Source organism: Salvelinus namaycush, chromosome 6 (genome assembly GCF_016432855.1).
Source record: "Salvelinus namaycush isolate Seneca chromosome 6, SaNama_1.0, whole genome shotgun sequence".
NCBI classification, from domain to species: Eukaryota; Metazoa; Chordata; class Actinopteri; order Salmoniformes; family Salmonidae; genus Salvelinus; species Salvelinus namaycush.
Window position 1 is genome coordinate 41,591,978 of NC_052312.1, and position 23,987 is coordinate 41,615,964.

General features: G+C 41.7%; 1 protein-coding gene across 1 annotated transcript; it reads left to right on the forward strand.

The window, feature by feature from the left end:
* The first annotated feature begins 8,956 nt into the window (after positions 1-8,956).
* On the forward strand, positions 8,957-21,673 carry LOC120050030 (patatin-like phospholipase domain-containing protein 2). The gene is made up of 9 exons (XM_038996628.1): positions 8,957-9,350; positions 10,979-11,211; positions 11,511-11,576; positions 17,211-17,420; positions 18,778-18,838; positions 19,038-19,226; positions 19,429-19,561; positions 20,014-20,133; positions 20,264-21,673. Exons 1-9 carry the CDS (start codon positions 9,164-9,166, stop codon positions 20,493-20,495), a joined length of 1,431 nt encoding a protein of 476 aa, XP_038852556.1. The 5' UTR covers positions 8,957-9,163; the 3' UTR covers positions 20,496-21,673.
* The last annotated feature ends 2,314 nt before the right edge of the window (positions 21,674-23,987 follow it).

A 23,987-nucleotide genomic window follows, 5' to 3' on the forward strand; every position in this document is an offset into this window, starting at 1 on the left:
TGTGGTTTGGTAACTTCCTGTTCTTTGACGGACTATGTCTCGACTGAAGACTTCTCAAATGTATAAACATTATAAAGCAGCCAATGTAGCATCGTGCATGACATCCAGCACAACATAACAGAGTGCTTATGGGCATAGCCATGGGCATAGGCGCGGGAATAAAAAATAAAAAAATTATAATAAATAAATATAATACAAAAAAATATATAGTGCACTGGGCCTTTAGTAGTTCTGTATTAGCGGAGTCTGTGGTGCGGGCAAAAAATAACAATTCGGGTGTAGCTGAAATTGCTGAATCCACTCATTTGAAGGGGTGTCCACCTACTTTTGACCATGCAGTGTATATATAAAGTACTTCCCCCCTTTTTAATTCTCTACTTTAGCATATTGTTTTATACTGAATGTTATCAGATCTTCAACCAAAACCTAATATTAGACAATGGGAACCAATGGATACCCAAGTGAACAAATAACACAACGACATACTCAATTTATTTCAGAAACAAAGTTATGCAACACCCAATGCCCCTGTGTGAAAAAGTAATTACCCCCTTAACACTCAATAACTGGTTGTGTCACCTTTAGCTGCAATGACGTCCTGTAGTTGTTGATCAGTTTCTCACGTCACTGTGGAGGAATTTTGGCCCACTCTGCCTGCTCGTTTCAAGTCATGCCATAACATCTAAATTGGGATTAGGTCTGGGCTTTGATTAGGCCATTCCAAAACTTCAAATTTGTTGTTTTTTAGTCATTTTCATGTAGACTTGATTGTGTGTTTTGGATCATTGTCTTGCTGCATGACCCAGCTGCGCTTCAGTTTCAGCTCACAGACAGCCTGACATTCTCCTGTAGAATTATCTGATACAGTGCATAATGGTTACTTCTATTAAGGCAAGTCGTAAAGGTCCCGAGGCAGCAAAGCATCCCCAAACCATCAACCTACCACCACCATGCTTGACCGTTGGTATGAGGTTCTTACTGTGGAATGCAGTGTTTGGGTTTTGCCAGGTATAATGGGTCCCATGTCGTCCAAAAAGTTAGACTTTTGAATCATCTGTCCAGAGAACATTCTTCCAAGAGTCTTGATGATCATCCAGGCGCTTCCAGGTGCTTTTTTAGCAAACTTGAGTAAACATTTGACGACATGGGTCCCATTATGCCTGGCGAAAACCAAACACTGCATTCTACCTTCCTCCTGGCTATAAATTGACTAACTATCACTCCTGCCCTACTGGACTATATTACTGTCCCATGTGTCTTAACCCCATGTATTGACCCTTTACTATCTCTTGCCTCCCCCACCACCCTCCAGCTCTCATGTTCACTTCATGTTGTTTTTGTGTGTACTGTCTGTATGCTGTGATGCCAGTTTCTCTGGTCTTGAGTTTTCTGTTGTTGATTGTTTATAATAATTATTGTAGAATTTTTTATTTCTGTAATGATTTTCTTTTTACATTGTTTGAAAACGGATATGTGATAAGTATTAATGCCCAAATAACATGCAAAACAGGCAAAAAGAAGTATATATATATATATATATATATATATATATATATATATATATATATATATATATATATATATATACACACACAGTACCAGTCAAAAGATTGGACACACTTACTCATTCAGCGGTTTTTCTTAATTTTTACTATTTTCTACATTGTAGAATAATAGTGAAGACGTCATAACTATGAAATAAGATATATGGAATCATGTAGTAACCAAAAAAGTGTTAAACAAATACAAATCTATTTTAGATTTTAGATTCTTCAAAGTAGCCACCCTTTTCCTTGATGACAGCTTTGCACACTCTTGGCATTCTCTCAACCAGCTTCATGAGGTAGTTACCTGGAATGCATTTCAATTAACAGGTGTGCCTTGTTAAAAGTTAATTTGTGGAATTTCTTTCCTTTTTAATGCATTTGAGCTAATCAGTTGTGTTGTGACAAGGTAGGTGTGGTATACAGAAGATAGCCTTATTTTGTAAAATACCAAGTCCTTATTATGACAAGAACAGCTCAAATAAGCAAAGACAAATGACAGTCCATCATTACTTTAACACATGAAGGTCAGTCAATCTGGAAAATTTCAAGAACTTTGAAAGTGCAGTCGCAAAAAGCATACTCAGTGCTGTAGGCCTATCTGTATGATGTCTAGGCCAGGGTGAGGGTACTCCAGAACAGTAGTAATATTCAGTGCTGTAGACCTACCTGTATGATGTCTAGGCCAGGCTGAGGGTACTCCAGAACAGTAATAATACTCAGTGCTGTAGGCCTACCTGTATGATGTCTAGGCCAGGCTGAGGGTACTCCAGAACAGTAATAATACTCAGTGTTGTAGGCCTACCTGTATAATGTCTAGGCCAGGCTGAGGGTACTCCAGAACAGTAGTAAAACTCAGTACTGTTGGCCTACCTGTATGATGTCTAGGCCAGGCCGAGGGTACTCCAGAACAGGAAGCTGCTCATCGATGTGCATCAGACCAGTCTCATCTGGTTCCGCCCCCTGACTCACCAGATACACCACTTCCTGAAGGAGACTGGGGGGGGGGGTGGAGGAAGGGAGAGAGTGGGGGTAGAGATGGTGAGAGGAGGGGGGGGGGGGGGGGGGGGGAGAGGAGGTGGCGAGAATCAAGAGGAAAGGGTAAATGGTTAGTCATTTAATCAAAAGGTAAAATGACACCAATGAGGGAAATATTTACAGCCCAAACTAAACCAGTATAGTGCTATATTTAGCAAACATTTACCAAACTGTATATCTCTTTCCAAATCTTGTCTTTCTCAATGCCTTTCTTTTAGCGTCTCCTACTGTCTGTGACAGAGACTTGCCCTACAGTAGCCTAGGACAAGAGATTTCACAGCTATGCCAACCTCACACCCCAAATTATCTAGTTGGCTTCCATGAACACTCTCTTACAGGGGAACAAACACTCTTTCCGTGAAGTAGAGATCAGATACTAGACAGCCTGGTTACCCATCATTGTGCGTATAAGCTCCAGAGGCAATGACACACCACATTAAAATCCCACAGAATCAGCAAGTCCCACAGAATCCATGCATCTAACACATGATGTCTTACTGGAAACCGACTCTCAGAACAGAGCCCAGTGGCACTGACCACATTCAAATTAAATAGGAATTTCAAGGTATTCCAGCAGTTTGCTTCACGGGTATTGGTACATCATGTCCCGCAAAATGAATGACTGTCCACCATAACCATGTCTAATACTGGCTTTAGGGACATCATGTTTTGAGCTTTTACTGGGGACAAGATGTACAAAACTTACAATATAGAGTCTAATAAGATCATATTTGGGTCCATGAAAAAAGCTATATAAAACCCAAGTGTTATTATTATAAGAGAAATGAGTTGTGTGTAGGGTGATATAGTCAAAATGTCATATCACTATATTTTTCAAATGTTATGTTTCTTGCGGTAGCCTAGCAGTTAAGAGTGTTGGGACAGTAACTGAAAGGTCACTGGTTTGTATAACTGTGTGAAACAGATGGACGGCAGAAAATTGTTGTAACTGAGAAGAACTGTTGGCTGCAACTGTGTTAAAGGGAAATAAATCAAACAATGTCTACTTTGTATTCGTCATCTCCAGCACCACCCCCAACAATCTCAATTGTGATAAGGGTCTAAAATCATAAAGCCTTCTACTTTCATATCACATCAAAAATAATTGTACAAATGCAAAATATATTTACCTTACACCGTTTTAAAGAGAAATTTCAAAAATGTTCAACTGCATTATCTCTAGCACTACCCCAACATCAACATGAAAATGGCACGTTTCTATGTTTTGTAGTAAAAATGATAGCGGAAGATAACCAACGCCTACTCATAATTGGTTAAAAATCACACAATGCACACTGATGTAATTGGAAACACTTTTCTTCCTCCAAACTGCTGATTTTATGTGCATTTTACATTTACTGTACTTTACGCCGCATGTCTTGATGATGAAATGTTATACTCCGTATACATTCAGCGGCATGATAAGAATATTCCTGGAAAATGTGGTGTAGGTGCAACATAAGACGAAAACACGACAAGGGTTTGAGAGAGAAGACTGGTGTATCCAAGTAACCACACACTTCTCCAAAGTGTGCACATTTCCTAAGTAATTTCAAAGCGACTTCATGACTCAAAGAGTCTTGAACTATAAGGTGCTTTTTTTGACCTCCTAGCTGTGCCGTCGAGGAACTAGAGCAAGCACATTTGTAGTTGTTTTGTTTGGAACACAACCCTGCATCCCCCGCAACCAGACAATTACTGTTGTTGTTTACACAATCCAAAAGCGGTCCATTATAAATCGCAATCTGGGTCAGGTGGACATCATTTGAAAGCCTGTTCTATTGCCAATACGATATTACAGTGTTAGGCTTTCACAACGCAATTCAGGGAAACAGTAATTCTGGTGCGCATGGATAGGAGTCATAAGTGCATTAAGAGGCGTGTGCCACGGCAAATGTTCTTCACAGTAGGCAAACACAGGCTCATTCTGTTCAGAATAACACAGAGTATAATGCCACGTCATCTTGTAACTGTACATCAAACATAGTGATTATTCTGCCCTTGAGTTGCGTTCCCATGCAAAACTAGACAGATAGCTAACAACTAAGTCTTCAATAAAACTCCCAAGGCGTGACTTTTCTTGAATGAATATATTGAAAACGTTTATGTTGTAAAACTGCAAAACACAGAAAAGAATATACTTTAGTATTCAATTCACACCGACATACTGTAGCTGTACATTATACATTTGAAGTTGCATGAATACAAAGCACGTGCTAAGGTACCATGCATCTGGCATGATGCCAAACCATATAGCTAATTGCTACTCATATGGTAATTGACTAACTTCTTTCATTACTCTAATAATGTACAACCATCTATGTAGAATAACAAAGCATATTACACTAGAAACAGTAACAAAACAAAACTACAGTATTGTATATTTTACAATTCGTTTGCATGACGCACGAGCAAAGTAATACAACTAACAGCATACATGAAAGGCATTGCAATTTGTGAGTAAATGCAACCAACCAACATTGATGAGTAAGCAACTCTATCAACAACAAGATTATCATCACTAGCTAAATGCTTGAATCGAACTTACAAACAAATATTTTCCAAGGCTGAAGCGTGACAAGAAATAACTACACTGAAAGACCTGCACCGTAGCGTTATTTTTAGCTGCTTCTATGCGTGCAGAACGAATTCTCTACTTCTTGTTTGCGTACAGTCTAAGTACCAGAAAGCTCCACTAGGGGGCAAATAACACCATGGAACACAATGAAAATCCATTTTAACCATTGTAATAAAATAATCTGTTACCTTCTAACAGGATGGCAGCACAGTGATCATAAACGTTGGCCTAGATGACGTTCAAAATACAGTGAGTATTCTTAATTTACAGCATTTCCCTCACTCAGGCAACAAAATATTTGCAAAAGTTGCCCAATTAGCAGGAGGGATGGGGGCAACTTCTTGTCGCACTAGGTGCTCCAGTTCAGAATCGCTGTCAGTCAAAACCCATACAGCGCTGTGAAGCGCAGAGCCTGAGGTCTGACATCCTGTACAGCATGTTACTATACAGCCACAATGCTCCAATTTAGGTGTTTATCAGTGCCCAAATCAGCCATTTTCAACCCGTATACAGGTATGAGTGTAAAGGGCTACATGCAACAACAAAACATTATTTATAAAAAGCAATCTATTAATATGGTTTTTGAACACTATCATTTCTTTACAAGCATGATTGCTGTATTTTTAGTTTATGGCTTTAGCCAATCAGCATTTTTCAACGAGTTCAAAGCACTTGAATAAATCCAACTGGTATTTACGATTTCATTTCATAACTGGTAAATTCCAACCTCCCACTTGGTTACGAACACAGTATTACAAGACCCAACTCCTAAACCTTAACCAATCTCAATTCCAAACCCTCCCCTCATGTGTCTGTTAGTTGGCATTGATAGGAGTGTTGAGGAGAGCCTTCTTCCCCGACCTATCTGAAATGGGTCAGGTCATACAAAAACTACACAGTGGACCATTAAGGCACACTTACAGAGAAAAGAGTCAGGCTTGGCAGTTCAACTGTGCCATTGTGTCAGCATTTTTGTAGTGTTTACATAACAAACCTCACTGAACAGTTACAATGTATTTTTTATGTTTGGGCAAAGATCGCTGGGAAATATGCAAATACTCTCCAATGCCAGGCTAGTCCTTTTTGGCCACCAAACATGTTTCACAAATTTCACTGGCCATTCTGAAGCCTTTCTATTAGTTGTCTTCAGGTAAAGATCAAAATAACATAAACCCGAGCAGCTGCCATGGGACATTGTCTTTCTAAAGCAACTATAGACCTACACCAGTGGCGGTCGGTGCTGTTTAAGATTAGGGAGGACAGTCATTCATATTCAATTCAACAAGCTCAATGTAACATCGATAGGTTTAGGCTACTACTCTAATTTCCCCTATACCCATCATGAGGTTCCTACAACCTAGCCTACGAATGAAAGTTTATAGCGTAAGTGCACACGTCGAGAGACAAATTGGAGTAATCAAGGTGACAGACAGTAACACATTGAATACCGCCTTGCACACTCTTGCATGCATATACTGTAGCTGATCTACGGTGTAATCATTAGGCCAAACAGTTGCAAGCGAGAGTTTCTATTGGACAAATTCATGTAGATTTATCACAGTTTCATTCCATTTGCTTCCATTTAAGAAACCTTTTTCAACAGAATCGGCCGAGTGAATACACCCCTGATCACCCGCACACACATAGTAGCCACATACGAACAGCATCATCACTTTGCTCATTGTATAATTCCTTCTCGCATCTATGCGCTCTCCTCTTCTCACCTTTTCCCTTCGCTCGTAGAGTTCAGTGCACAACACAACAGCTGTCTGTGGCCAAGCCAAAAAACCTTTCCAAGCCAAACCTTCATACCATAACCGCTAACCGTTACACACAGCCTACACCATTGTCACCATATTAGCTAACGTCATAGTTAACATAGCTACTAGAACTAACACTTTTGTAAACCTGCAACAATCACGCAGTACAGTGTACAGCAAGCAGTTAAGCAGTTACACCGGCAGGACCCGATGGCAATAAATTAATAAAACCGAAAGCTTAACTTGGAAGAGTTCCAGTGTTGGATAGCCTTAGCCAACTACTTTGCATGAATAGCATTCCTCTCTGTTTGAGCTGGGTATTTGAGTAGGCTAAATCAGCCAGCTGCATTAGCTAAGTAAGCTAAGTAAGGGAAAGTGAAAAATATACAACAAAATATAGCTACGGTGCCTTCGGAAAGTATTCAGACTCCTTGAATTTTTCCACATTTTGTTACGTTACAGCCTTATTCTAAAATGGATTTTAAAAATCCTCATCAATCTACACACAATACCCCATAATGACAAAGCAATGCACTGTAGCTCTCTCTCTCTGCTGCTTCTGTTCAAAACTGTTCAACTATTGTCTTTCTCTCTCTTTGAGCCAACTACTCACCACATTTTATGCACTGCAGTGCTAGCTAGCTTGATTAAGCTTTCGATACTAGATTCATTCTCTGATCCTTTGATTGGGTGGACAACATGTCAGTTCATGCTGCAAGAGCTCTGATAGGTTGGAGGACGTCCTCCCGGAAGTTTTCAAAATTACTGTGTAAGTTTATGGAAGGGGATGAGAACCATGAGCCTCCTAGGTTTTGCATGGAAGTCAATGTACCCAGAGGAGGATGGAAAATAGCTGTTCTCTGGCTACACCATGGTGCTCCCCCAGAGAGTGCTGTTGAGGCTACTGACCATTGCAAAACAGTGTGTTTTAATCAGTTATTTGGTGACTTCAATATTTTTAGTATAGTTTTATCTAAAAAGGATAACTTTTTAATCGTTAACTATTCTTATTTTTTATGAAATTTACTGAGTAGGATGGTCCTCTCCTCCCTCCTCTGAGGAGCCTCCACTGATACACCTAAGCCCTGCATTCTCAAGCCTACAGCATGCTGCATCTAGTGAGGGTACTGCACTAATATATTGCATAGCATCAACACATGCCAATATTGTGAACCTGACTTGGGATATGTGACAATCCATATGTCGCTACTTCTGAGGGAGAAGTTGGCGATCTCCTCTATCTTTCCTCTGCAGAAGGGTGGGAACCACACTCCAACAAACACGAAGTAGGCGTATTTGGTCACAAACTCTATCGGGGTGCTTTGCATGTCTGCCTCGCTCTCCTCCCATCCTCAAAACGGGCACCAAACGAAAATATATTTGAAATCAATTCAAAGGTTATAATTAGATGTGTTTTGAGACTGATAATATGTCTCCTCTTGAGTCGGGATGTATGGCTTGGACGTGGTAGTGCACGAGCGAAGAACGCCTTGACCTCCAGGCTTCAGCCAATCACATCGTTGCAAATTTTTGTAATTGGATGCGCTCATGTGATGCGCGCGCCCCCTCCTCAGCATCAGCATCAGCACCAGTTCGCTGTGGCGGGGTATGCGCGTCCTCACTAGTCTCTGTAGCCGGAAGAGGAATGCATTCAAGCATACATGAAGCATTCAAGATGATGCAGGTAGGCCTGTTGTTCTTGGAAGATCAAATCAACAGATTAGGTTTTTCAATACACGTGAATGGTATCATCAGCCTATGGAATGCTTCGGGTGTTAGCCTATAGGCTAATCTGTTAATAATGAAGTTCGACTTGTCACAGTAATAGCAGGCAGGTGAAACAAATATAGATCTGAATAGAATATATTAGAATAGAATAGACATGAATAGAATGCATCGCTCTCATGTGCTACCGATGCAGACTGTGGGGGCGTGCCTCCACCTAAAATAAGGCCCAGCCTCTTTATGCGGATTGGCCAGACCTGCCCTGTTCTAGTATCGGGAAGATTATGGCAAGTCAGCGCTCCGGCGATTCTCAATACATAACTGTCTCTTTGTACGTTACACAAGAGGAGTAGACTGAGTAGTGTGTACTAGTTTGAGCCGTCCTCTTTCGGGAAACTGTTGTTGACATTCAGTAATGAATGGAACTTGTCAATGACTCCAAGGGTAACATTTTGGAGTGATTATTACAAGCGCATTACCCAAACTTCTAGGTCCTCGCCAAGGACTGTCCACCAGGGATGTTCGACCTAACGAAGGAATGGAACCTGTCGTTTGCCGGCTGCGGGTTCCTGGGGATCTATCACATCGGAGTGGCCAGCTGCCTGTTGGAACAAGCGCCTTACCTTATCAAAGGAGCCACCAAGATTTACGGGGCTTCCGCCGGTGCCCTAACCGCCTCCGTGCTCGCCAGCCAGGCATCCATAGGTAGGCATCCAATTCCCTACACTGGCCCCTTGAGTTCACCACACCCTGTCATCAGTGGTGAACTTTCATGTGTTTAGGCAACTTTAGATTAGCAACTAAATTACCTTTAAATAACAATCACTTGTGGCCTTGATACATGGGGTAAAAATATTTAAACAATGCTTAAAACTTTGCTCTTATGTAATAGATAGGTGGTTATACTGGGGCTCCTTTGTAGCTCAGTGTAGAGCATGGCGCTTGTAATGCCAGGGTAGTGGGTTCAATTCCCGGGTCAACACAGACATAAAATGTATTCACACATGACTCTAAGTCTCTTTTGATAAAAGCATCTGCTAAATGGCACATTTTGTTTTCATGTAATAAACTACAAATTATGCATAATTACATGGTCAGAGACAAATGCCTGCCTGTGTATAAATATGGTAGCCTACCATTGATATATGCCATCTGAGTCAGTTATAGGACTTTTGGCCTTCTGGATCAGAGGCCTCCCAATGGTACTGATTGATCTCGCTGACTAAGGGAAAACCCAATTACGATTAAGGGCAAATATGCCACTGTGTGACATAGAACGTGACATAGAAAGCTCTTAGCTGAGTCTCTGTGTGATACCATGCCTCTTTCACTTTCTTTTATACATGATAACCTTATAGTGAAGAGAGAAAGGACTGGGGAACTTAGTAAGTGTTCCAATTGTGTCCTGTCTAAATGAGAGAGAGAGAGAGAGAGAGAGAGAGAGAGAGAGAGAGAGAGAGCGAGAGAGAGGAAGGGAGAGAGAGAGAGAGAGAGAGAGAGGAAGAGAGAGAGAGAGAGAGAGGAAGAGAGAGAGAGAGACAGAGAGAGAGACAGAGAGAGAGAGAGACAGAGAGAGAGAGAGCGAGAGAGAGAGAGAGAGAGAGAGAGAGAGAGAGAGAGAGAGAGAGAGAGACAGAGAGAGAGAGAGAGACAGAGAGAGAGCGAGAGAGAGAGAGAGAGAGAGAGAGAGAGAGAGAGAGAGAGAGAGAGAGAGAGAGACAGACAGAGAGAGAGAGAGCGAGAGAGAGAGAGAGAGAGAGAGAGAGAGAGAGAGAGAGAGAGAGAGAGAGAGAGAGAGACAGAGAGACAGAGAGAGAGACAGAGAGAGAGAGAGAGAGAGAGAGAGAGAGAGAGAGAGAGAGAGAGAGAGAGAGTAATAGAGGGAGACTTACTGAGTGAACAGTCAATAAAGGGGTCATTAAGAGTCGAAGGAAAGTACTGGATTGTTGTGAAAATTGCCATGACCTCCGTTTTTATAGGGTTACGTTTTTCACTGTCACTCAGTGACTCCCACATGTTCCACTGATAAGATAACCTCGGTATTTTTCTAATCACCTGATGTTCTTTACTAGAACTCTGTCTGTGAGCATAAAACACTTTAGATCCATTCCATCCAAGTGTAGATAAGATGAACACACATAACTAGCTCAGTACAGTTGCAGGGCACTAAATAAGGGAAACCAGTGGATATTTTTTGTTGCTGTGAGCTACGGATCACTGTTTAGTTCCGTTGAGAATCAATCTTCCTTTGAATAAAACAATTATCCAATTCCTCCCAATGGAAGGCCCTAACACAACTAACAGACTGTCTCTCCGTCCCTCCCCTCCTCTAGCTAAGTGCTGTGAGGATGTGATCGAGACGGCCAAGGAGGCCCGGAAGCGTAACCTGGGTCCCCTCCACCCCTCCTTCAACCTGGTCAAGGTCATCAGGTCGGGCCTGGAGCGCGACCTGCCCGCCAACGCTCACACACTCGCCTCCGGGAGGCTGTGTGTGTCACTCACTCGCGTGTCTGATGGACAAAACGTCATTGTGTCCGAGTTCAAGTCCAAGGAGGAGCTCATCCAGGTCAGTGTCCTCCTCACAAAACATATCCGAGTAGGAGTACTGATCTAGGATCAGTTTTGCCACTTAAATCATAATGGATAAGAAGGTGGCTACTGATCCTAGATCAGTACTCCTACAATGAAACACATTGTGAATATGGGCCTGATGGGAGTTTTTCCATATCCCACATTTATCCCATACATATCCCAGAAATATTTGTCCTTTCAGCTACTGGCCTTGCCATTGACTGTTTACATTAGTTGTATGAAGTGTAAACTGGGTTGGACTGTGTAACATCTCTCTCTCTGATGTGTCTACAGGCGCTGCTGTGTAGCTGTTTCATCCCCATATACTGTGGCCTGATCCCCCCATCCTTCCAAGGAGTGGTAAGTGCCCAAGGCCCTAATGCCTCAACTGCTTTCTTACGTTTCCTTGAACACGGTTTCCTTATTTTCTAAGAAAAATCAGCAAATGTTGGACTGAGTTTATTATGGTCTCGTCTTTAAGATGCCTTTATTGCTCAGGTCATAGTCATAAGGAGGCTATAGGTTCAAGTGTTGCATAATGTTTCTGTTCGTGTGTATGTCTGTCTGTGCATACACTCTGGTACTTGTCCATTTGTCAATCTACCTTACCCTAGTAGCTAATCAGCCCGAGAACCATTTCCCTTGGCAGGCCAGTGGTGTGTTATATACTTCCAGAATGGCTTCTGGCCTCAGCAGATTGGGACCAGAGTCTAGGGTGGCTCCATTCTAAACTGAGTCACTAGGACATGGGAACACAGTCCTCCAAAACATCAACTACCATATATCACTGACCTATTTATGCAACTTTTTCTCTAGCATATTTCACTGCTATCTGCTCTTGTTATTCTTGAGGGCATATAGCTGCTATCTGGGCATGTCCCTGGCTCAGTGCCAAAGTATACATCCATAGAACATAGGCAGAACACACTAGATTGTACAATAAATATAGGCTATAGTTAGTGTGTCCTATAGTCGGGTGAGTCAGATTCACAGAAAGCTATTTAGATATCCTGTTTAAACTCCTCCAACCCCGTCCAGTCTCTCTCTCTCTCTCTCTCTCTGGTTGTCTGCTGTACATTGTGTACCATTCTGTCTCGGGGGAAGAACGGGCTCAGAGCCAAGTTTACATTGTGACTTAACACATTAAAACTTCTTATGGCTGGGGGCAGTATTGAGTAGCTTGGATGAATAAGGTGCCCAGAGTAAACTGCCTGCTACTCAGTCCCAGATGTTAAGATGTGCATACTAGTAGTAGATTTGGATAGAAAACACTCTGAAGTTTCTAAAACTGTTTGAATGATGTCTGTGAGTATAACAGAACTCATATGGCAGGCAAAAACCTGAGAAAAAATCCAACCAGGAAGTGGGAAATCTGAGGTTTGTAGGTTTGCCTATCCAATATACAGTGTCTATGAGGTCATAGGCTTCCACTAGAAGCCACCAGGCTTCCACTAGATGTCAGCAGTCTTTAGAACCTTGTTTGATGCTTCTACTGTGAAGGATGAGGGAATGAGAGCTGATTGAGTCAGGGGTCTGGCAGAGTGCCACGAGCTCACTCAGGCGTGCCCCCGTGAGAAGTAGCTGCGTTCCTTTTCGTTTCTAAAGACAAAGGAATTTTCCGGTTGAAACATTATTGAAGATTTATGTTAAAAACATCCTAAAGATTGATTCTATACATCGTTTGACATGTTTCTACGAACTGTAATGGAATTTTTTGACTTTTCGTCTGGCCTGCACGTCATGAATTTGGATTTTTGAACTAAACGCGCCAACAAAAAGGAGGTATTTGGACATAAATTATGAACTTTATCGAACAAAACAAACATTTATTGTGGAACTGGGATTCCTGGGAGTGCATTCTGATGCAGATCATCAAAGGTAAGTGAATATTTATAACGCTATTTCTGACTTCTGTTGACTCCACAACATGGCGGGTACCTGTATGGCTTGTTTTGGTCTCTGAGCGCTGTACTCAGATTATTGCATGGTGTGCTTGTTCCGTAAAGTTCTTTTGAAATCTGACACAGCGGTTGCATTAAGGAGAAGTTTATCTAAAGTGCCAGGTATAATACTTGTATTTTTAATCAATGTTTATTGAGTATTTCTGTAAATTGATGTGGCTCTCTGCAAAATCACCGGATGTTTTGGAGGCAAAACATTACTGAACATAACGCGCCAATATAAACTAAGATTTTTGGATATAAATATGAACTTTACCGAACAAAACATACATGTATTGTGTAACATGAAGTCCTATGAGTGTCATCTGATGAAGATCATCAAAGGTTAGTGATTCATTTTATCTCTATTTCTGCTTTTTGTGACTCCTCTCTTTGGCTGGAAAAATGGCTGTGTTTTTCTGTGACTAGGTACTGACCTAACATAATCGTTTGGTGTGCTTTCGTCGTAAAGCCTTTTTGAAATCGGACACTGTGGTGGGATTATGTCACGTTCTGACCATAGTTCTTGTGTGTTGTGCTTGTTTTAGTGTTGGTCAGGACGTGAGCTGGGTGGGCATTCTATGTTGTTTGTCTAGTTTGTCTGTTTCTATGTTTGGCCTAATATGGTTCTCAATCAGAGGCAGGTTTTTTGTGTTGTCTCTGATTGGGAATCATATTTAGGTGGCTTGTTTTGTGTTGGGGTTTGTGGGTGGTTGTTTCCTGTCTTTGTGTTTCTCTGCACCAGCTAGGACTGTATCGGGTTGCCACATTTGTTATTTTGTATTTGTTAAGTGTTCACGTTTATCGTCTGTATTAAATATGTTGAGCACAAACTACGCTGCGTCTTGGTCCGATCCCTGCTACACCTCCTCTTCAAACGAAGAGGAGGAAGGCTGCCGTTACAGATTAACAACAAGTTTATCTTTAAAATGGTGTGAAATACTTGTATGTTTGAGGAATTTTAATTATGTTGTTTGAATGTTGTTGTTTGAATTTGGCGCCCTGCACTTTCACTGGCTGTTGTCAAGTCGATCCCGTTAACGGGATCTCAGCCGTAAGATGTTAACACTCATACCTGTCGTATGCCCCATCTCTCTACATAGATGTATGTCCCATCTCTCTATATAGATGTATGTCCCATCTCTCTATATAGATGTATGTCCCATCTCTCTATATAGATGTATGTCCCATCTCTCTATATAGATGTATGTCCCATCTCTCTATATAGATGTATGTCCCATCTCTCTATATAGATATATGTCCCATCTCTCTATATAGATATATGTCCCATCTCTCTATATAGATGTATGTCCCATCTCTCTATATAGATATATGCCCCATCTCTCTATATAGATATATGCCCCATCTCTCTATATAGATGTATGCCCCATGTCTCTATATAGATATATGTCCCATCTCTCTATATAGATGTATGTCCCATCTCTCTATATAGATGAATGTCCCATGTCTCTATATAGATGTATGTCCCATCTCTCTATATAGATATATGTCCCATCTCTCTATATAGATGTATGTCCCATCTCTCTATATAGATATATGCCCCATCTCTCTATATAGATGTATGTCCCATCTCTCTATATAGATGTATGTCCCATCTCTCTATATAGATATATGCCCCATCTCTCTATATAGATATATGCCCCATCTCTCTATATAGATGTATGTCCTATCTCTCTATATAGATGTATGTCCCATCTCTCTATATAGATGTATGTCCCATCTCTCTATATAGATATATGCCCCATCTCTCTATATAGATGTATGCCCCATCTCTCTATATAGATGTATGCCCCATCTCTCTATATAGATATGTGCCCCAGCTCTCTATATAGATGTATGTCCCATCTCTCTATATAGATGTACTGTATGTCCCATCTCTCTATATAGATATATGCCCCATCTCTCTATATAGATGTATGTCCCATCTCTCTATATAGATGTATGTCCCATCTCTCTATATAGATGTATGTCCCATCTCTCTATATAGATGTATGTCCCATCTCTCTATATAGATATATGCCCCATCTCTCTATATAGATGTATGTCCCATCTCTCTATATAGATGTATGCCCCATCTCTCTATATAGATGTATGCCCCATCTCTCTATATAGATATGTGCCCCAGCTCTCTATATAGATGTATGTCCCATCTCTCTATATAGATGTACTGTATGTCCCATCTCTCTATATAGATATATGCCCCATCTCTCTATATAGATGTATGTCCCATCTCTCTATATAGATGTATGTCCCATCTCTCTATATAGATGTACTGTATGTCCCATCTCTCTATATAGATATATGCCCCATCTCTCTATATAGATGTATGCTCCATCTCTCTATATAGATGTATGTCCCATCTCTCTATATAGATGTACTGTATGTCCCATCTCTCTATATAGATATATGCCCCATCTCTCTATATAGATGTATGCTCCATCTCTCTATATAGATGTATGTCCCATCTCTCTATATAGATGTATGTCCCATCTCTCTATATAGATGTACTGTATGTCCCATCTCTCTATATAAATATATGCCCCATCTCTCTATATAGATGTATGCCACATCTCTCTATATAGATGTATGTCCCATCTCTCTATATAGATATGTGCCCCATCTCTCTATATAGATGTATGTCCCATCTCTCTATATAGATGTACTGTATGTCCCATCTCTCTATATAGATGTATGTCCCATCTTTCTATATAGATGTATTCCCCATGTCTCTATATAGATGTATTCCCCATGTCTCTATATAGATGTACTGTATGTCCCATCTCTCTATATAGATGTATGTCCCATCTCTCTATATAGATGTATTCCCCATGTCTCTATATAGATGTATGTCCCATCTCTCTATATAGATGTATGTCCCATCTCTCTATATAGATGTATGTCCCATCTCTCTATATAGATGTATTCCCCATGTCTCTATATAGATGTATTCCCCATGTCTCTATATAGATGTATGTCCCATCTCTCTATATAGATGTATTCCCCATGTCTCTATATAGATGTATTCCCCATGTCTCTATTTAGATGTATTCCCCATGTCTCTATATAGATGTATTCCCCATGTCTCTATTTAGATGTATGCCCCATCTCTCTATATAGATGTATGCCCTATACTAGGCCTATTGTGACAAATATGTCATGAACAGTCATGAATGGGACATTGTCTTTCAGTCATGAATGAATTTTGAAAAGCATATCTGAGTGCATGAAGTTGAACTTTCTGCCAGTTGACTGAGCATGTACTTTTCAGAGTACTGTACATACTATTTCATTAAAAGTTTCTTGTAAAAGGTGATGCAGTTTCATTTAAACTAGATTTCATCACTGGACTACATTCTCGTAACAGTTGGTTTTTACACTCTGATAAAGGAAATATAGTACATTCTTTGCCCTCAGCCCTGAACTCTCTTTGCCAACCTCACTGCCAAATTGAGTCTTAATCTGGCTTAGGAACTGGTTCTGATATCCTTTCCCCCCCTCAGATGTTCTAAGCCTTTTACACCGGAAAACTATGAATTCATTTTGAAATGTTAGAGGGTAGCATCTGAACTTGAAATGGAGCTGCATTGGGTAATTACATAAGATGTATTAATTCTCCAAATAGTGATGTCAGATTGTTTGGTCAGGAGTTGGCATTGTGGAGAAGCTGGCTAAGGGGAAATCTTGTACTGACATGTCTAATATGCCCTCAAGAGGGGAATGTTTCCTTGAATATGTCGTATCGTATCATATTAGATTTCAGTGATAACCGAGTTGGGTTATAAGTGACATATTTTTTAGCAGAAGATAGGCAGAGGAAGTCAACAGCAAACATTTTAAATATATAAATAGAGATTTAGAACAGTCATCGCTGTCAGCCCTGAGACGTCAGGACTACAGTATGCCTGGGGTGTTGTTCTGTGGAGAGGCTGTTGTCCTGTAAATAGTCAAACAGATACGGGTTGTTTATAGATGTGCATAGGTCCAAAAACACCCAAGTATTCTCACTTCCTCTCTCCCTCCTCCCTCTCTCCAGCGTTATGTGGATGGGGGAATCAGTGACAACCTTCCTCAGTCAGAGCTGAAGAACACCATCAGCATCTCTCCGTTCTCAGGCGAAAGCGACATCTGTCCCCGGGACAACTCCTTCAACATCCACGAGCTTCGTTTCACCAACACCTCCATCCAGATTAACCTGGGCAATATGTACCGCCTCAGCAAAGCCCTGTTTCCCCCAGAACCCAAGGTAGGACGACCGCTATGACTGCTTACCAATGCGTTATGCATAGCCCCGGGAAGACGTTTGAAGTCCTTTATGTAGGCCCTGTCCCCGAAGGTAGGATGGAGGATCAGGATGCCCTTTAGTCCCATTCATCAGATGGGTTGTTTATGACTGCTTGTAAATAAATGCCTTATGTATGGGTTATGTGTTATGAAATCCATATTTAGGTACCCTTGAAACATTCTATACATTTTTGTAGGAGAGCGTAGTAGTCTGGTATGGGAGACTGGACCCCTGACCTCCCACTATCCTATTCCCTGACTGTATAACCCCAACTCCCCCATTTCCCCCCCTACCCTGTCTCCTCTTTGGACTCTGCCTCCTATTCTTACCCCCCATACTTCCTATCTGAACTTTGCCCTCCCCTGTCCCTCCCTAACTCCACAGTGATCAATACTGGCAGGACATTATTGGCTTTTGTCCTTGTTGAATTGCATTTCCTGTATTGCACATTCCTCTTCACTATCTGGATAATAACATGGGAGTCAACTTTTAGCGTAAGGTGAACTTTGCCCTCTTTGAGGTTAATCTGTGTCTCTTGGTTCAGTTTTCGCTGTGTTATTATTGTTGCTGCAATCCAAGATCTGACACTCTCTTTTCCCTCCATGTGTGTCTGGAATGTTGTGTTTTCTGGAATTTGGGGATTATGCCAAATCCCACTGACAGAGCCATGTGCATAAACCCTACTTAGAAAAGGAAGTGTGTGTTTCTCTTGACTCTGCCACCTTTGACAGAGTGTTTACACATGACATGCACAGACACACACATAGAACACTCCACCCTACCTTTTCCCTCACGTGTAATAGTGTTTAACCTACCCTGACTAAATTCACACATACTGTAGGTCGTGCCACTGTGACGTTAGCTGTCCAGATACCTCTCTCCCTGTTGCTTTCTTGTTGTAGGAACACAGAATAAGGAGTAGCCAGAGAACAGAGAGAACTCTGCCACGTTGACCTTTAACCCCTAGTCAAACACTTCCTGGATTGTTGTCCATTCACAAATACAGGAGCCTGCTGCACAGGAGGGTTCTGGCTGATATAAGTCATTCCCCTCTGTTTTATGTGGTTATATACAGCTGTACTTGTGTAATACGGTTGTTAACTGTCAGCGATAACATGATTGCTAATCAGTCAGTGGTAGTGGTAGTTATAACTAATCACATAATGTGAGATCATGCTCTGTATCGTGTGTGGGTGGGTATATCTGAGTCAAAATGATCCTGTGATATGATTATGAGTATGTCTTATATTTATTAAATCTATCTCTTGCATATGATCCCCTACCTCAATAGGTATGATCTGTGTGTTTTCTTTGACAGGTCATGGCAGAGATATGTCAGAGTGGCTACAAGGACGCCCTTCGCTTTCTTGAGGAGAACCGTGAGTATTACTGTGTTGCCTTTGACAGTAATAGTGGGCTGTGCTAAGATCATAAGCTACTGTGATATACAGTACATGCAGTGAGCATCACTGGTGTACAGGGTTCAACATGAAGTATGGAGTAAACCTGCATTTATTTATGGGGTAATGTTTTTATGTTGTGTTGCAAAGATGATGAATGTATTGTTCATGATGTCAGATCTGCTGAAGCTGGAGTGTCCGACTGCCGGCCCCAACCCATCAGAAGCCATACACACCTGCTGCTGCAAGCCCATCGCCATGGAAACCACTACGGACTGGATGCTCCGGCGGCTCCGCCTCCTGAGGAAGCGGCACTGGTGGCTGGACGAGCAGATTGTTGACAACCTGCCTACCCAAATCAAAAAAGGTAGATAGGAGGTTAACCTAGACTCGGATCTTTTCGCTCAAAGCTGTTAGAAACTGTTGTTATCTAGTTATAACACTGACATTAACGTTGTGTTGTCGCTGCGCTGTTGTCAGTGACGTGTGGTTGCTGTGTGTCTCTGAAAGTCATCTGAGGCTGTGCCCGTGTCAGCAAAGTGTGACATATTGTGCCTCTATGACTATAGTGTTCTGTGAGGCGTGCCAACAGAAGCCTGGTCTGTATGCTAAGGTGTCCGATATGCTACCGGTCAGAGTGGCCTCCTACATGCTCCTGCCCTGCACACTACCTGTGGTATCAGCCTACTCAGTGGGCAAGAGGTAAGCCTACATCGTATACCACTACTAGTGCTACCTACCACAAACTAACAAGCCCTCAATGAACTCAATATGGTCACAGTAGCTCAAACAGCAACCAAGGATGACAACACTAATGCAAACAAATCAGCTACTAAACCCTGAACTAGCCTTTAGCATAACTAGCCTTTAACATACAGCAGCCAATACCTTCAAACTAGCCCTGACAGCAACCACTGACAACAGAGTAGTCTTTAAAGCAGTCAGTAGCCCACCACATTACCAAAAATAACACTGTGAACGCAAACAAACTAGGAATACAAACAGGTTTCCTACTAAACACAATCAATTTGAATGTGCTGCACACGCCACCTAGTGGGCAAGTCAATCCACCACAGGAATGATTGAGAACTGGCCCCCACAGTGGTACATCACAGTACATTGACTCGCTGTGTTGTCCCTCTCCTGTGCTCCAGGTTTGTGGAGTGGATCCCAGAGGTGCCTGCAGACATGCGTTGGCTAGCTGGGGTGGCTGGGGATGTGGCTGGGAGCGTGTACAGACAGGCCTGGAGAGGAGCACCAGCAGACATAACCAGGTGAGAGACATGGAGTTACTACTACTGGGTTATATTATGTATGGATGGATGGAGTCTACTTGTAGATTTGGGTGTCTGTCATACAGTATGAATAAAGTCTAATGGCCTTGTGTGTTTTTATTTTTTGCAGTGATGGTTCCCTGAGGAATTGCATGAGCCTGCCCCCACCCCTAGATAGTGACAGACACAGGGAGAGAGACTGTCACCTCGCCGGGTTCGCTCGCTCTGCTCTTGACCTCCAAAGCCAATACTGGAACATCCCCACCGTTCCCTCTTTCCGCCGCCCCACCAGCCCCCACATGCCCAGCCCCTCCCCACAACAGATCTGCTTCTTTGTTGGCTCGCAGGACGAGACTGACTGACAGTCCCATCCACCAATGAGAGGACACTGTGACTTTGTTTTAAAAGATGATAGGACAGTCCAGCTCAAGATCCCTCCCACAGGGCCTGTCTATAGGCTATAGGAACTGTGAAGGGTGGTTTGGGATGGACAAAAGATGTGATCGAATAGCTTTGAGATCCAGAACTGTTTCTATAGACACACTAATGACTCAATCATGTCTTTTTAACACTCCACCAATCATATTTTATTCTATTGTACACATTGGAAAACAATTTACCAGCTCACCACCAAAGACCTCTGCAAGTGAATTCTTTTTTTGGATTTACACATTTTATAACTAACTATGTCTAGTTTTGCCAGATAACTTGTTGTCACTACAACTCTACCTACCTACCTACCAGAGGAGGCTGGTGGGAGGAGCTATAGGATGACCGGCTCATTGTAATGGCTGTAATAGAATGTATGGAACGATATCAAACACATCAAACATATGGAAACCATGGTTGATTTCGTTCCATTACTTCCATTCCAGCCAATATAATGAGCCTGTTGTCATATAGCTCCACCCACCAGCCTCCTTTGCTACCTACCTACCGACAGCACACAGGAGGTTGGTGGCACCTTAATTGGGGGGACGGGCTCGTGTTAATGGCTGGAGCGGAATTAGTGGAATGGTATGAAATACATCAAACACATGGTTTCCATGTATTTGGTGCCGTTCCATTATTATGAGCTGTCCTTCCCTCAGCAGCCTCCTTTGCTACATTACCTACCTACCTGTGTTCAGTTAAATGTAGAATTCATTCCTCATTCCTAACGGAATGTTGACTTGAGTTGACGTTGACTTCCTTGACTATGAGCTGTGTGTTTTCCTGACTACTATTAGACAGGGCCCTTGAACTATTATGAGGACCCTTGAACTAACTATGAACTATTTTGATGAGCTGTTCTGTCAAGAAAATTGAGTTACAAAACCATGATGCATCTGCAAAAATCATTCTGAGGTCTAAGATGTCTAGTTTTTGGGAAAGTTTCTTATTTTAAATACATTTGACATTTTTGCCAGAATTTTGTAAATTTTTAGAGCAAATTCTCTTTACGAAAATCCATTCGGATTAAATTCTCGGGTCATTTTATGTTTTTAAAATCTTTAGAAAAACAGATTTTTATAAATAAAACACAAAATATGTTGCTGTAGTTTGTCCATACATCATAAAAATTGTATACTAGTTGAGGTTTACATTAAACTATACTATTTATAATTAAAGTTCAAGTAACAGACACATCTCAACATCAACTGTTCAGAGGAGACTGCATGAGTCAGGCCTTTATGGTCGAATTGCAGGAAAGAAACCACTACTAAAGGACACCAATAAGAAGAAACTTGCTTGGGCCAAGAAACACGAGCAATGGACATTAGACTGGTGGAAACCTGTCCTTTGATCGGATGAGTCCAAATTTGAGATTTTTGGTTCCAACCGCCATGTCTTTGTGAGACGCAGAGTAGGTGAACGGATGATTTCCGCATGTGTGGTTCCCACCATGAAGCATGGAGGAGGAGGTGTGATGGTTCTTTGCTGGTGACACTGTCAGTGTTTTATTTAGAATTCAAGGCACACTTAACCAGCATTGCTACCACAGCATTCAGCAGTGATATGCCATCCCATCTGGTTTGCGCTTAGTGGGACTATCATTTGTTTTTCAACAGGACAATGACCCAAAACACACCTCCAGGCTGTGTAAGGGCTATTTGACCAGGAAGGATAGGGATGGAGTGCTGCATCAGATGACCTGGCCTCCACAATCACACGACCTCAACTCAATTGAGATAGTTTGGGATGAGATGGACCGCAGATTGAAGGAAAAGCAGCCAAGTGCTCAGCATATGTGGGAACTCCTTCAAGACTGTTGGAAAAGCATTCCAGGTGACTACCTCATGAAGCTGGTTGAGAGAATGCCAAGAGTTTGCAAAGCTGTCAAGGCAAAGGTTGGCTACTTTGAAGAATCTAAAATATTTAGATTTGTTTAACACTTTTTTTTGCTTACTACATGATTCCATGTGTTATTTCATAGTTTTGATGTCTTCACTATTATTCTACAATGTAGAAAATAGTAGAAATAAAGAAAAACCCCTGAATATGTAGGTGTGTCCAAACCTTTGACTGGTACTATATGTGTAATACTGAAAACCTCGGACTACTTGTTCCTTTACTGTTGTTATTGCTCAGTTGGTCCTTGTTTTAATAACAAAGCACAACAATGTTTTTTATGATGTGACCTTCTGTGTTTAGATATACTGTAACCGTTAAAATCCTATTGTAAAATCCTCATTATGGAAACTGTTGTAGCAAGCTCAATGGTGTGGGGTTTCCACGTCACCAAGTTCAATAACAAAACAGGCACCAGTAGCACAAATAGAACGCAAATGGGAAGTTTATTAAGGGTTTTGGTACACTGGGGAAGAGGGGGAAATGCACCAATCACCTCACAGTCTACAAGCCGTTCTCGTTGTACGTTCCGTTTTCCAGGGGTAATCCTCACACTCGGGTCCTCAGCCAATCCATTCCGGTACACAAGGGGGGTAGTCCGACCGTCCAGGTCACAATGGGTAATCTCGCTGCAGCTCTCGCTCTTCATAACTCTTTTGATTCACTCCTCCTTTGCCCCTTTGTGCCGGCTGCTCCCTCCTTTATCCCCATGCACTCCCTGGCTTAACGACCTACAGCTTCGCCTCGTTGGGGCAGGAAGTCCATATAATGCCCGGGGGTGGAACCAGCGAGCTGCCAGATATCTCCCTTCAATAACCACTCCCCTCACCTTTCCCTGCGTCTGCCACACTGTGTATAATAAGTGTTTTCAGTGTTGCCACAGTATGTACTGTATATTGTTGTACTCTCTCTGTGGAAGTGAAAACTGAAAACATTGGGTCAATTGCAACCAACATTGAGCACCGTCTCAACATGAGGTGATCTCTCGTTAAACCATCAATATGCACTAAGATCACCCCCACACTGATCTTAATTACAACCACTATTGGCCACCATACTACCACTCCCTAAAGCTGTGTTTACTTCCACTCCTTTTTGCTGACAACATTTTTAAGACTATTTGGCCCTCTGGTGAGTAATATCTTTGGTATAAATTTAACCTTATAATTGAGCAGACTAAGCACAGATTTAACCATTTTAAAATCTTTCCGTAGAATTTGTTGGATTCGGGCTAAACTTTGAACATTGAGATATTAAATACATGATAGATCAGAAGCCTAGAATATAAGGAGTGAATGAGACTGGGTTTTATGTCAGAAGTTAATGGTTTTCTGTAGAAAGACGGGTGGACGGGAGGAGATCACAGGATTGCTATAGCGGAGCTAGTATCTAGTATCCTGTTACCCTCTTCCTGTCGAACCATAAAATGTACAGATTGGAGAGAAGGAGGAGTGTCCGAAGTGGGGTATATATACTTGTGATGGTGAGAAAATGTGTTTGTCTGATTTACAGCCGTAACGAAC